This window comes from Pygoscelis adeliae, unplaced genomic scaffold (assembly GCF_000699105.1).
Source record: "Pygoscelis adeliae isolate BGI_AS28 unplaced genomic scaffold, ASM69910v1 Scaffold402, whole genome shotgun sequence".
Classification (NCBI taxonomy): Eukaryota; Metazoa; Chordata; class Aves; order Sphenisciformes; family Spheniscidae; genus Pygoscelis; species Pygoscelis adeliae.
Window position 1 is genome coordinate 5192451 of NW_008824411.1, and position 15133 is coordinate 5207583.

At 40.4% G+C, this 15133-nt stretch overlaps 1 protein-coding gene across 1 annotated transcript in view; it reads right to left on the reverse strand.

The window, feature by feature from the left end:
* Positions 1–1015: 1015 nt before the first annotated feature.
* Positions 1016–15133, reverse strand: part of DNM3 (dynamin 3) — a 153456-nt gene continuing 139338 nt past the window's right edge. The window contains exons 19-23 of the mRNA XM_009320706.1: positions 9897–10061; positions 5239–5465; positions 4369–4605; positions 4014–4077; positions 1016–1129 (exon numbers count right to left, since the gene is read on the reverse strand). Coding sequence (XP_009318981.1) covers positions 1016–1129; positions 4014–4077; positions 4369–4605; positions 5239–5465; positions 9897–10061 — 807 coding nt within the window. The remainder of the gene's footprint in view (positions 1130–4013; positions 4078–4368; positions 4606–5238; positions 5466–9896; positions 10062–15133) is intronic.

Sequence of the window (15133 nt, forward strand, 5' to 3'; positions counted from 1 at the left end):
TCAGGAGGATTTTGAAATCTCTCCAGATTACACTCGTCTCTGCTTGCATGAAACACTCCTAATTGCTGATTATACTTTTTGAATATAACCTTCACTGAAGATCCATTCAAAGAGGACAAATGGATGCTACTGTTGGATGGAGCTGTGCTTTTCTACTTGGGAGTTCAGATTGAGATCATCCAACTCAGCATGCACATGCTTTAAGGTGGGCACTTATTCATCCTGCCAGATGTGTTTGATGCAATGGCTATTTGATTATTATTTATATTCCATTTAAAAATATAGTAGTAAGCTTTTAAGGCTGCAAGGTCAAACTTTCAGAAGAGAGGAGATTGCCAGGCTAAGGCAGGATAACTCTTCTGGCCTTATATGCCTATGCATTATGACAGATTTTAATCAGAGGATCACGTGCAATTTTTGCAAGGGATCCCCTTATCATTCAATGCACAGGGTTAGACATTACATTAAATCTTTCCAGAGAACTCTAATCCATAAAAATCCATCACAGAAAACTTACTTCAGGGGTGATATTTGGCAGTCAAACAGCTGAGCACAGAACCTGTGGACCAGGAAATGTCAGGCAGTGATGCTTTCTGCAGTTCTTCTGGCTTTGCCTGGAATTTTCTAACTAATTACTGTCAAGTATAAGTACTTTTTTGTGCCGGGTTGGCAGAAATACGTAATGATGGCTTACAACATAGATTAGTTACAAACACAACAGGTCATGTAATTAGCCTCAGTGGCATAATAAAACATCGCTGCATAGCAGCCATCACCTCTTCCATGCTGGCTGGCTGTGGGTTGAAGTCAATTGTTAGGGAGACAGCAGAAAGAGGTGGTAGGGAGAGTATGGGGCTGTTCATGAACAGCATAACGTGAATTCTCTCCCCGCTGCTTGTCTTACATGCAAAGACCATCCTCAGCCCCCAAGGACTGAGTGCCGGCATGGTTGAGGGTGAGACGTGTGCTCAAGAGCATTTATGTTCCTGCCTGCTTGAGTGGACAGTCCAGCCCTTCAAGACCCCTGTTTAACCAGGTCCCAGGATTCCACATCACGCAGGGTCACGTATGTTTTAATGGCAAAGTGAGTAACGATCTCCAGTGCTTCGTTGGGAAAGCCTTCATGAATCTGCAGTAGCATTGCAGAGCAGAACACAGAGAGAAAAGGGGAGCACCCTCCCACCCCCACTAACACCATGGGCTCTGCTGCCAGGAGAAAAACATTTCCAATTCAATTGTTTTCCTTGTGGCAAAGCTGAGATTCCCGTTCAGGACATTTAAAAGCCATAAATCAAAGCATCCACAGTAGAACTAAAATTGGTCAAGATCAGGCTTTTCAAACAGGCAGGCAACCACACATCATGGTAAGCTGAAGTGGCTCTAGTGCCTGCTTAAAGCCATCTTACCAAAGCGAGCGCACAGCTGCATTTTCTTTCAAAACACTACTGCAGTCTTTTAAGAGAGAGGGGGAATAACCTAAATTCTGGCAGTGGGGAATATTTCACAAATCATATATGCTTTGGCATCAAGCCCTTTAAAGCCAGGGGCCTTTACTCACAGACTTTGCTGGGAGAGATCCACCCACCTCAAGTGGGATTAATTAAAAGAGGCATGTATCATGCAAATAGTTTCTGTTTCCTTACAGAAATATTCAGAGCACATAACCCAAAACAGCTTTAGAATCAGAGCGAAGCAAGGAAGAAAATTATTTCCTGCTCCCCTAACCCTTTTCCTTTCCCTGTACAGTAAGCAAGGAACAGCGAGAAAATGCTGAGAGCTCACAATTTCTGTACAATTCCTTTGATTAAATGCTAATAAAGTTGAGGAAAAAAGGGATTTTGTTTTTTTAAAGGCAAGGCTTGTATCTCACTATAAGGTGGCCAATTCTCCAAACCAATGTGTGCTCAGCCACTCATTGGAAAAGAACGGTCCAAGTCTTACCCCTGAAAACAATCTTTTTATCTTAAGGCAGAACAGGAGAAAATAGAAAGCTTATATTTCTTCAGCATGTCAGGATTTTCAGCTCCACATGACAGTGACGGGGGCTGCCACAAAAAGCTCCTTTGGAAAGCTAGATGAACTTTAAAAATACAGCTTTCTTCTTAGGAAGCTAAACTATTTCTCTAGATATGAGAGATCCTGACACTTCAAAGAATCATTGCAGAAACTGGTGGTAGAGCAATCAGAGCACAGAGCCCCAGTTCAAAAATAAGTCACAGAGAAAGCTCAAGTTTCCACAAGAACTCTTCCTCAAAACTATTTTTTTTCCCTCTTAATATCTCAGACCCATTTTCTGAGTCAATTTCCTATGATCCTGCAAAGGCTGTTATTAAAACCAGACCAAGCGTAGCAGAAATTCCAGGGCTCAAAAGAAACTTTTAATAGGCGCAGGAGCTGGCCACACTGTCCCCCTCAGGTGATTTCCCCTGCAGCCCCTTCCCTGGGATTTCCTCTCTCGGAGTTTAGTCAGCAGGAGAAACCCGAAGTTTCAGCAAAAGGGCAAACCCTTCCTTCGTTCTCAAGCAGCTGAGATTTCCATAGCTTTAAAAAAGAGAACTAGGATCCAGTACGGAAGATGCGTATTGCAGATATTTTTTCCACAAAAATGTCAGGCAGTTGTACATTCAATTATATATCCAGCTACAGCATTTTAAAAACACTGACCTCCTTTATCAGCCACTGCTTTGCATGCCACCAGTGGCAGTCACGAATTGGGTTGTTCGCGGGCTGCTTACCCAAGTGTCTTTTGTGTGCTAGAAAATTCCTTTCTGCTCTCCATCCCACCTATCACTTTAGCATCACAAAGATTATAATCAGACATGCTCCGGGCAAGCCACCTCAGGAAAGCAATGTTCATGCAAAACCACAGCCAGGCAGGACAAAGGAGACATGCTCATTTGCAAGGCAAGGTGAGAGACGCTAGGGAGCTATGGTTCTCTCCAGTAGTACAACTGACAAAACACTGGACCTCATTTCTGTATCTAGTATGTGATTTATCCTCTGATGGCACAGGGGAAACAGTGGGGCCAGTGCCCTTCAGCTCAGTTCCAAGCTCTCCCAATGAGAGAACCCTGCTTGGACTTCCTCCCTTTCAAGCACGAAGTTTTGTGCCCGGAAAGGCAATTCTAGGTTTCTCTCCAGCGGTCCTGCTGCAAGCTATGGGATATCCACTAAGATGAAAGAGTGCATTTCATGGTTGGGCACTGATACAACAATGCCCTTTTCATAGCAAATATCTAAAAATACTTCATTCCTTTGATATACCTAATCTATTTATTCTTCGTATTATAAAGGATAATTATATTAGAAACACTGAGCCTCAAATTTAGTTACTGACAACTACAACAGATCTCACCTATTTAAAAGAAAGTTTTTCTCCAAAGGTTCTCTTCTCAACTACCATTTCTAAAATTGAAAATGTGCACATTTTCCTTTTGTTTCTATTTAACTGGCATTTTTTTTGCAAACTGTGACTAATTTTAATGTAACAGTTAATTTATTAAAAAATGGAGAAATCCCTTTGTTCCAACATTGCCTAATCTGCCCACGCCTCTCATAATTTAGGAAGTTACTGAAGCCCTCTGAATCAGAGGCTTTCATATATATATATGTATATATGAGGGATTACATGTATTACGTCATTGTGAAAATAAATATTAAGGACATTTTATTCATATAACTTATATAAAAAAGCAGTTAATGCCACACAAAATTATAAAATATGCAAAGCTACTTTGGATAGTACTGATAAATGCAAAGCCCTGGGAAGGAAAGGAAATGATGTGGTGATGAAAATCCTGTTCCTTAGCTAATTGTTTTGTACCATATGATCTACACTGTTAGACAACTATGGACTGTTTTCAACTGGCTGTAAATTACTTGCCTCGTGGAATAAGAATCAGACTGCTATCGGTTTGTTCCACTGGTTCTACAAGGATTGTTCTTGTTCTCTCCCAGAAAAGCCATTAATTCCTCTGGTGAGGACTCAGAATGGCGGAAGTGAGGAGTTGTACCCCTGTCCCTCTTCTGGTGGAGGGGTAGACTACCTCTCGCTCTCTGTGAACCCCTATGTGCATACTACACAACCAGAACAAGGGTTCTTAATGTAAGAAAAACTGGTGTCTTCAGATTGACTGACTGGAATGTTTTTTTTCCTGAAAAAACTTTGTCTTTTCAAAAAGTCATATTTGTGCTAAAAATTGGTTCGTCAAAACGCTTTTGACTCTCTGCAAAATTGGAATGCCCAATTTTGCTTTGTTACAAGACTTATTCAACAACGGTGCTCGACTTTCTGACACAGTGCAGAATCTGTCTGTTATGCTAGAGGGAGAGAACCATGCCCACCACGAGGAAGATTAGACATCTTACCTTGGGACGCTGGGAGGAGCCCGGGTTGGCCGAGAGGGAACCTGGGGAGGTCCTCCAAGGGCTTCACCACCACTCGGAAACGGGGGCAGTGGTCCTGGGCGGAACGGGACCGGGGGAGCCCCCGACTGAGGGCCTGGAGATGGGATTGCAGGAGCAGGTCCTCGGCCAGATAAAGGTCTGGTTGGGGGATTGTTTAATGTAGGCCTCCTCTGAGTTGAGGGACTTGGAGGAGGTGACCTAGTGAAATATCAGAGATTTAAGAAGTTCAGTAAGGTGGGGTTTGGGGTTCTAGTTTTTTGGTTTTGTTTTTAATTTTTTTTTTTAACAGAAATGAAACCCTTTTTTATGCCTATGACAATTTTTTTTTCTTGGCATTTTCATTTGCTGTCAGTGTCACAGCATCACATATATTTAAGTCTCACTCTTACCTTTCCCACAGACAGAATGCTTTACGATAGCCAGAAATAAACATACGATCAAAGAGGTAAATCTAATGGATTTTAATATTAAGAGTTCTAATGATGTTCTGTTAAGTGGATTTTCTAGGACATGGAGCCTGACGTGCTGAAGTCTTATAACAGCTTGGAAGAAGAGGCCATGTGGATACACAATTGGGGTGACAGAAGTGGCTGCTATCTGAAGCATCAGACAAGCTATAAATCCACTGGATGGTCTTCTGCAAGACAAATACCCTGTCTGGCGTTCACATAGAACATGTAGATGTGGGAAAATGTTCTGATTTCCCTCACAAATGTCATTAAAGACCTGGAGGAGTATCTGCCCAAAAAGACAGGTGGGGAGGGAGCTGCTGATGCTCACAATGCCTGCCTGTCCTAAATTTAATTGCAATACAGATTTGAGGATCCTTACCTGCGGGCCTGCTGAAGCCAAGAGTCATCTACAGGAGGGGGTGCAGGGGTTGAGACAGTGCTAGTGCTAATATCACCAATGATTGCTAGGGCTTCCTTTAGTGCTTGGTACATGCGGAGCATTTCATCTCGCCTCTGCGCCTGTTCAGCCGACTCCTCCATTAGAGTGTTTTGGTCCTCAGAAGAATACAAGTGAGCCAGGAGCTCTGCGTTGATAAATTCTTTTACCTATTTCATCAGACAAAAAAAACCCCACCAAACAAATAAACAAAATAAAACAAAAAACCCTATTGAAAATACAATACTGAATAAATACAGTGTGAGATCCACAGAACCAGGAGACAGACATATCTAAATTTAATCTGTTTCTCCTACTACCTTATTTACATCAATTCTACTGGTCATGCAGTTTTTGTTAGGTCGGATCAGGGACTAAAAAATGCTGAACTCAGACAGAGCTGACGGTGCAGCAGCCTGAGGTCTAGCTGTGGCCCAAGGAAAGGCTGGCACATGCAGCTGGGCAGAGCAGCTGGAGAAGGATGGACTCGACCTTTTAGCAGCTGCCTGCACGCAGATGGGCTTAACGTAATTATGAAGCCACATTCTGAAACAACGATTCACATATGAGGATAAGATGGTTTTGTGCAGTTGCTCCACAATGCACTGTGGCCTTTTTTTGTGGCTGTCTTTGAAACATTGGACATGATTGAAGTTAACAGTGGTCTGTGTCTCTAAGGTGACACCTATGTTTACACTTCATTTCAAACAGGCTTCCCAACAGCTCCCAGGAGTCAGCTGCATTTTGGTCCAATTCTAAAGGGCTGAGAGGTAAATGGCAGCCATTAGCAATATCATCAGATACTAAATTCCCCTGAGAATGGGAATTTTCAGGCTTTACAGCATGTCTATCAATTATTTTCTTAGCAACAATTCACCCTACTATAGACAGTGTCTTTCATCTCCAACAACTTTGTCAGATTCTAAGTATCCCATCCACACACATTCAAACTGAAGGGAGAAGTCTCCAAGTAATCTAATTTACTGTATTGATTTCCTGCTATGCCTGCCCCGGTTATGGAAACCTGGGCCACATTAGAAGAGATAAAAAGCTAGAGGTACTCTGATTAAATAAGACTGTGGTAAATAGACCAACTGCTGACCTACTAAATCCTTGCATTTGAGACTTTCGTTGCTGTTCTGATCTATTTCTCCTCTGGCTTTTTGCTCTATAAATCTTTTTTGACCTGGAGATACTAACGATAATACATTCCCAAGATTCTGATTACATAAACCTGAGCTCCATTTGCACATGGGTTTCTGCTAGTTTAGCAACATTGTTTTAAATCCTGACAGTTAGACTAAGGCAAAGTTTGTGTTCAGAGGAGGTCAGTGAGAGCAGTCGAACTGTATGGGCATGGGACCCTTTATGGTCACCTAGCAATGGAAAGAAGGCCAGGACAGACCTTACAGGGAAACAAAACCATATTGCCTGGGCTTGACTGTCGTTTCCCATTCACGTATGACAGGAGATGCACAAATTCTCAGCAAAGCCTGCAAAAATTTTCCATGAGTCTCATGCTGTTTTCCAGTAGATGGTACTGATCAAGAGCCAGAGTACACTACTTTCCTCATGATTGCCAAAAACTCCACATTAAAAACAGATATCATAGTTAAACAGCATCACATTCTACTCGATGAAATGAGCATTTTAATGGCATCACTTCAGAAGTCCTAAAATTAGATTAAGGCCAGAGCTGATTGTAAAAGCACTGTTAAACCACAAGTATCTGTTTGAAAAAAAAAAAAATCAGCCTGTGACAATTATCATGAGAGATCCCTGTCTGCCACTAGCAGGAGACTCAAGTAACTCCCTGAACTCTTCTGGAAGGAGAAGACTGCTGCATTAAGGGCAGTTCTTGGATCAACCTCCTTCCTTCTGTAAACAGATGCACTGTACTAGACAGAGGAAGATCTTCCACAATAGCCACTTTCTCCAGCTTGGAAAAAGAAGGGAAAGTGACACTTACTCATGCCTTTGCTCCTTTCTAGAAAACAGAAAGACTCACAGGAATGGTTTAAAACATTTTCCTTCACAGACATCAGACCTGTGGTCAAAGCTGAACCATAACACCAAAGCGTCCAAAACACCAATGCCACAAAGCCTGTCCTGTCACTCCAAAGTGGGGTAAGATGGGCTTGCAGCTTCCTTCATCGGCGGGCAGACTACAACATACATAACTGCCTCAAATGCAAACACAATCCATTCCTTAACCTTAAGTTTGGTAGTAACAAGTACTTTGAAGTTTTTTGACTCAGCTGAGATTAATATCAGCACTGCTTATGGAGTATACACTGTGTACTGTAAGACCACCCCTCTTGTATAATCTGTGATACTTAGGCACCATGAAACACAAATTCTGAAATGTGTGTTTTGTTTGTGCATGTTTGAATTGCTAATAGTAACTCAATGCAGTTCTGTGTGGTAAATGCATTTTCTTTTAAGGTAATCAACATCCACCCTAAGGGAAGAATAAGGGGTAAATTTGGAATACAACAATCTAGGCTTAGGCCTCGAAATATGCTTAGGGACAGCATCTAATTATTTTCTGTACACTGAGTTTGAATCCGATACTTCCCTTGAATTATAAGTGCTCATTTACAGGCTCACAAAGTGGAAAGGAAGTTCTAGGAGGACTTGGGAGGTTACAGTTGTCACGGAAACAAACTCCTTGGGATCAATTTGTTTCCAGAGTTTTGGAGGCAACATGATGGGGCAGCAGAAAGTACAGAATATGGTCATTAAGGGGGAGGGAGGGTGTTTTCACTTAATTCCTGGTGGATAGGTTGGACTTCTGAAGACTCCAAGGAACATAGACACTACTTAACAGGACCCACCTTCTATCACAGCTCCACTGCTTTCTAGGTCTTTGCACAAACTTTTGGCATGGCTCAGCAGTCTTAATTCAAGCATTTCCTTCTCTTTTTAATAGCACTGATTTTTTAAAATTGATATTTTAGCTATTGTTTTTAATATGATGTTTTACTGCCTATGCTGCACAGAAACAAGTGCATTAATGTTTCTAGTCTCACTCTTCACAGTCCTTTAAAACGTTTTGATTTTTTGCCGCAAATTTAAATTCTAGGATTGAGGTGTAGGTCTTAGCTCACTAGCAAGCCCAAACACAGCTATGGGCTATGAGGTCAATTGAAAGGTAGACGATGTTGTACGTGTGTTGTTTCTGTGTGCCGTGGTCAGCCAGCATGGCAGACTTTACCAATGTAACAGCTGATGAGATTGAAAGTACAAAATCTTAAAGTATTCTACTTCTGAGTAAAGCACCCTTAAACTATTCCATATGAGGAAGTGAGTGGCAGAAAATTGAATGTAAAATTTCAAAAGGAACTGCTCACCGAACTCTGCAGTTTATGAAATGAGAGCTAAAAACCAGCTCTTTCAAAAGGCACTGAAGTTGTGCTAAGTCAAAGCAACAAGTTGCTAGCTGTGATCTGGAAAGAGCAGAGAGAACACGCTCACCCTATAAAGTCTAGAGCATGGCTGATTTCAGGAAAAAAAGTGCAGTTCCATTGTTCCCATGCATCTTTTGTGAAAGCTCACCCATGACTAGAGCATTATTTGGAGCCTGACTCCCCTAAACCTAAAGAAGTTAATGGAAAATCTCTCGCCCTCATACAAAAATTCTGCTCGTATTATATGTACCAGGAAATCCCATTGAAATTTCCTGTCCAACCACCTAACTCCTAAATGCAACACAAATTCCACAGGGCTAATGAAATCCGTCAGACGAAGGCTAGAGGTGGCTCTGAGTCAAAAGTAAATGCTACTTTCTAACCAGATTTGTCTTATAGCATATTGTATTTGTAAAGACTGATTGATTTGATGACCTCACAGAAAAGGTGCTACCCATAACTAACAGGAGCTGTGCTCTCCATTATTAATTTATATGGCAGCACTGGCACTAATATTAAGCTTAGTCTTCAACAAGGTCCATTCAGAACTCTGCCAGGAAGCAAAGGCTGAGATCCTAGTGCAGTGGAAAAACAATGATATCTCAAAGCCATTTCTTTAACCAAATAACCTTCAGATCTAAAAAAGACACACACAATAAATCAAACAACCACATCTGCTTATCTAAACAACAGTGTCCAAGGCTTCTGGATTTATTCTTCGAAAACGGTAACCTGAAAATACACAGAAACCCAAATAGAATAAGAACTGCTTGCTTAAAAGCATGACAAAGGGCTACAAATTGAAAATCAAGGAAGCACAACTCTGCTCTGCTGCTCTCACAGACTGCCTAGATGGAGCTCCCAACTCCCTTTTTCTATCAAAAGCAAGACAGAAAAAAAATATCCTTGATTTGTCTTTATATAATAACTTATATTCTGATTAAGTTGTAAATTAATTTAATCTTTAGCATTTTGGAGTAAGCACTCAAGGCAGCGTGCCAGCCTTTGAGAAGGCTGCAGAACTTCCTACTACTACAGAAGACTGGAATATTTTGTCTAAGAGTGTGACATTTTTGGGAGCGTGTTCTCTTTAGTACATGCTGTTGTTGCTGCTATATTCAAGAGGTGTGTTTGAGCGTAAGAGATTTGACAGACATGTTAAAGTAATTTAGAACCCTGGCTGCTACTTACATTATTGATCATAAGATGCATGATTGTTTTCGGTATCAAATCTCGGATACATTTGTTGATAATAGACATGTAGGAGTCCACAAGATTTCGAATTGTCTCCACCTGTCTTTCCAGCTGGGGGTCCATTGAAAAATTGTCTGCTTGACCATTCTCATCATTTTCAGTCTACACAGAAGAAAAAAAAGAAAAGTCAATTCTTTCAGACTGCAGTAAACAGCAAGTATATTGGGGAAAAAACCTGGACTTAAACTGTAGTAATCCAGTGACGTAGCTCATACAAAGAATGTCTGGAGGTTAAAATATGAAGTACTAGCCTGTTTAACATTAGTGTTTAGCATCATGAAATTTGGACCTTTAAAGGTTAATGCAATATGAGATGCAAGACCTTTTTCACAAAGTACATTATATATTTCCACACAAATTTGTAATTTTATATTAAAGAAAGTTTTCAGACAAAGATGCGTGGTGGTAAATGAAATCCCAAGAAATTATCTCAGCTCACTTACTGCAATACTTATTATCAAATCTTGTACCATTCAGATTCAGCCAGCTTGACCCATGCAAGAAAGCAGCACCATAAGTCTGGATTTTGAATTTTACCCTCCTACGGGTAAAAAACATCCTTGTTATTTAAGGCTCAGTTGTGACAAATTCCGCAGTTCACCCTCAAACTTGCTAGATGTGAATAGCACCTATATAACAAAGGATTTATGAAGGATAACAGCAAAAGCATCATTGGTTCCAGTGCTCAAGGCTCAGCATAACATAGGCTGGATTATATATTATAGGTCTCTTCCATTGGACAGAAAAAACTTCTTTGTATGTAAACAGCTGACCTAATTAAAGAAAATACCAGAAACTTTAACTGGAAGCTAAAAGGTATGTACTGTGCTTTGGTTTGGCCTGTATAAATATAAGAAAGCCTAAAAAAAAGAATAGTAGCCTTTTGGTGAAAATCAAACTGCTTTCTGAGGCTCAAAGATGCCAAAAGAATGGACTTTCAACCCGGAAAGTATAAAAAATAATGTTCTTTCCCCAAACTCTGACATACAGTACTTCTCCCTGAAAACGACCACCAAAGCCCTATTAGCATGAACTATAAAATCTAAACCTGTTCTGTTGGTACCTAGAAGCATAACATGAGGAAACAGAAAGTACTTGCAAGAAGTGAATAACCCAGGAACGAGAACTAGTTATATACCAGCCAGACCTCTGCCAGCACAACTCCATTTACAATACAGCATTTAGCTAAAATTTGCACATCAGTAGTGCTTTACAGATTCCCGGAGCAGTTGAAATCAGTAGCTAACCCATTAGCAAAAGACCATTAGAACTAGATATGCAAACATGTCACCAAAGAGGCTTCTCTCTGCATGAAATCCATTCTTGCTGGGCCAAAAAGAGATTCCTAGTTTCATCTCCGAATGGAGGGTCTGCTTCTGCTCATGCAGCATTGGCAGGTAGACCACTTTGTATTTACTCCTTGTAAACTATGGCTTGGTCAGTCCAGTCTAAATGAAATGGTGATGGTTGTGATTTGTTAAGTTATACTTTAAAAATAATTAGCAGTGCTTCCTAAAAGTCTCGGGACTGTGGAGGACACTGAAAGAGCTCTTGATGAAAAGTGTTTTCAGTTCTGTAACACCAGTAGACACACTACCCTATAAACCTTAATCATTTTGTTAATAAACTGCACATGCCAAAAAGTCACAGCATGCAGATTGAGTATTTTCCTTAGCCTCCATGTCTGAAAAGAAACTAACTGTAATTTTCCCTGTGAAATACCAAATAAATGGAAAATCATACATCTATCATATATCCACAGATTTTAGCCAAGTAACTGCAGACCAAAAATGCCCCCTTCCCAGTTCCCCTGCATTTGACTTCTATTCTCTTTTTCTTCTTTGCTGCCTATATAAAGTGCAGTTTCTCCGTGTATTTTTTCCCTTTTCTTTTTTTTTTTTTTCCTTCATTGTTTAAATTACAGATTGCAATAAGATTCTTAGCTGGCTAAGCAGCAAAGTGACAGATGTTTATCATTATCCTCATCAAGAGAATGTAAAGTAAAAATAGTAATTTGTCTCTGATCTTTAAGGCAAAGGGTAATAGTCTGCAAACATTTAACCTTTTATATACAGGCTCACAGGTGATATTTACAGGAAGTGGATAATACTTCAGGAGTCCGTCTCTTGTTTGAAACTGTAATAGAGCTGACTTCATACTGTTGATTTATTTTCTCTGAAATCAAAAAAGATCAATCTTTCATGAGTTTACAGTAATTTATCATGAAAGCTTCTGGCCATAGTATTCTTAATGATTTGATGTCTCAACTGAAGGCTTTTCATGCTAGAAACCATCTTGTTTGCATCGCATCATGCACATGGAAATCTGCTTCTAACAGATTTCTGTGCTCTACGGTACACCTACAAGCGTTATCAGGCTTTCTTTTATAAGAATGTGCCAACAGCAGCATCTGAGAGTAAGGTTGCCTGGTAAAGCTGGGCATCACAAGAAGACAGAAGTGATGTAGACCCCCTATTCCATCTCCACGTCATTCTTTCAAAACAGCTGGTTTTCTCACTGAGCACCACGGTGACTCTAGCTTCAGTGCAAGCCACCCCTCAGCCCAAGTCCCTGCCACTCTGCATTCTAGAAAGGCTTTTGCAAGTCCGTTGCAATGAATAAACCCAAACCAGAATACATAAGAAAACCCTCACACCTCTCCGACCACTCTTGAACGGAACATTCATGCTGAACAGAAAAGGAGAACAAGAAGCTGGAAACAGGTTTCTGTGCCTTCTTTCCCAGCAACCAAGGCAGCCACAGCCCCCTTTCAGTGCTCCTCATCCTCAAGCCAGAACTTGCTAGTTCCAATAGAAGTGTTAAGCGACAGCATATGAATCTGGGCTAAGTTTTCGTTCAGTCGCCTCTTGCTTAATAGCTTAATACTGCTATTAATTGTTGACAGGAATGGAATATCATGACTTCAAACGAACACAACTGCAATTACTTTAGGAACTTTTGTAAGCCTCCAACAAAGAAACTATGGAAGAATCTAGAGCGCTAAAAACCAGGTAAAATTAGATTCATCTTGGAAAACTCAAATTCAGAATATCTGATGAAAATACATCAAAGCTACAGGGAAGCAATAGGTGAATAAAAACACGGATGAAGAGAAGCCAGGATGGTACTTTCATTTATATACGCATATACATTGCCACAGAGATAAGGTCCTTCCCTTCTACTTTGCCTGCACTTTAGAAAAATGAAAATAATATCCATTCCCTGTACTCTGCAGCAGGTCTCACCTGTCTTTCATAAGCTGCTTTGTGATCTTTACATGGAAAGGTGCTAGTGAATCACAAAGTATGCATCACTGCTACTCTTCCACCTTTCCTGCATTTAGATACCTTCTGTGCTAAGAATGTATTAAGGATTAACTAAAGTGTCATACAAAAGAAGACTAAAACTTGCATGTGAAATCCAAACTACTTAAGTTTGTGGGAATTTTACTGCTGGCTGCAGCGGGAATAGGATTTCACCCTACGCATGCATTTCTTCCAGAAAAGTTATTGGTCTTCTGAAGACTGTAAACTCTCTGCTGCAAGAGGAATGATTTAGTGTGGTAGAACGGGATGTAGGCATGAGGAATTATGCGCAATCCAAAAAAAAAAAAAAGGAATAGTACCTCAGAATATCAGGATAATTCTCCTGATTGTGGGAATCATAAGCATGTTGAAGAATGTCCCAAGAAAAATTCAGGAAAAGTGATTCCTTTTGAAATTCACAGCAAAAATGGTAACATACTGAAAACAGTCCTGAGCTGGCCACACAGAGAGCGCAATACTTCTAATTTCCATGATTTCATTACATTCAGGGCAGCTGCCAGCATATTTAAGAATGCCTTGTATAACATTCCTGATGTCAGTTTCAAGAAGGAGCATTTGTCTAGCATTTTCATTAGAGCAGTGTATCAACCAATTTTCCATAATCAAAAAGGCATTCTATTAAAAATGACTGAGAGGACGCAGACTGGAAGGTGACTGACTAAAGGGTAAAAGTCAAAGCAGCAGCAAAGCAATGCTCTGTATGCTAAGAAATAAGTCCATGGCTGCAGGGAGAAACCAATCATTTAAAAGCTGCTTTCATATCTTTCATTTACAGATGCAAGTTCATAACAACCACCACCACCTGAAAATTATTCTCTCCAGATTGTATTTGTTTTAATTCACAGCTGCTGAACATATAATCTATTTTATCTATTCCTGTCCAAGTAAAGCTTTTCTTTAATGCACCACCACTCAGCACATTGCAGTTGTCCTAAAAGCCCCTGCTTTTTCCTAAATGTTTACAACTGATTCTTGATATTCTCTCTCCATTGCAGTTTGATGCTGTATATATAATTTAGCTAAGATATTCTCAGCTGTACATAGCGTGCCTTTTGCCAGAGGACTGCTAAAACCACATGATGGCTTCACACAGTGAAGTTTTCTTACTGGAAGGAACCACAAGTAAGTGACAATACATTACTTTTGTGTATTTACAACAAAGCAAGCAGCACAAAAAGAACATTTCCCGGGTAGCTTGGAAGCTGTCCTTTTCCCTCACAGAGGGTGACTTTGCCACTCTCTTCCATGCTTTCAGCATCTCCTGAGTTTGTACTGCTGTTGCCTTTACTGAGCCACCCACAGGCTGCCCCTTTCAGCTACTATGCTTTCATTAGCAGCCTTGAACTGCTCTAAGTAGAGGTTATGATCCGTCTTTCCCTCACACACACACGATCTCTCTCACTTCATACCCACACAGAAGAAAGATACAGCCTAGCTCAATTTGATTCAAAGGTATTTAACTCTCTGGATTAGTTTAAACAATCGCCTGCTTAGATTCTTCTTTGTGGTTACAGACATTGTATAGTACAGAGCATTAGCTAAAACCTTCTGCTGAATCCACATACTGCTCCCCAGATATTTACATAGCTTTAAAGATCCTAAACATTCAAAACCTACGGTAGGCTCTCTCCCTGCCTTCTTCATTCAAGAAGCTGATTTGGAACCATGAGACAGAAAGGAATGATGTGTTACCAGAACTCCAACACATTTGGAGTTACTTTGTCTTATAGTTCTTAACAGGTTGACAACTAATCATGTCAAATCAATCCGATCTCCTTTTAGAGCAGGGATTCAGATCTTATGGGTAAGGTATTAACATTAGATGCCACATATTTCAGACTTCAGTAA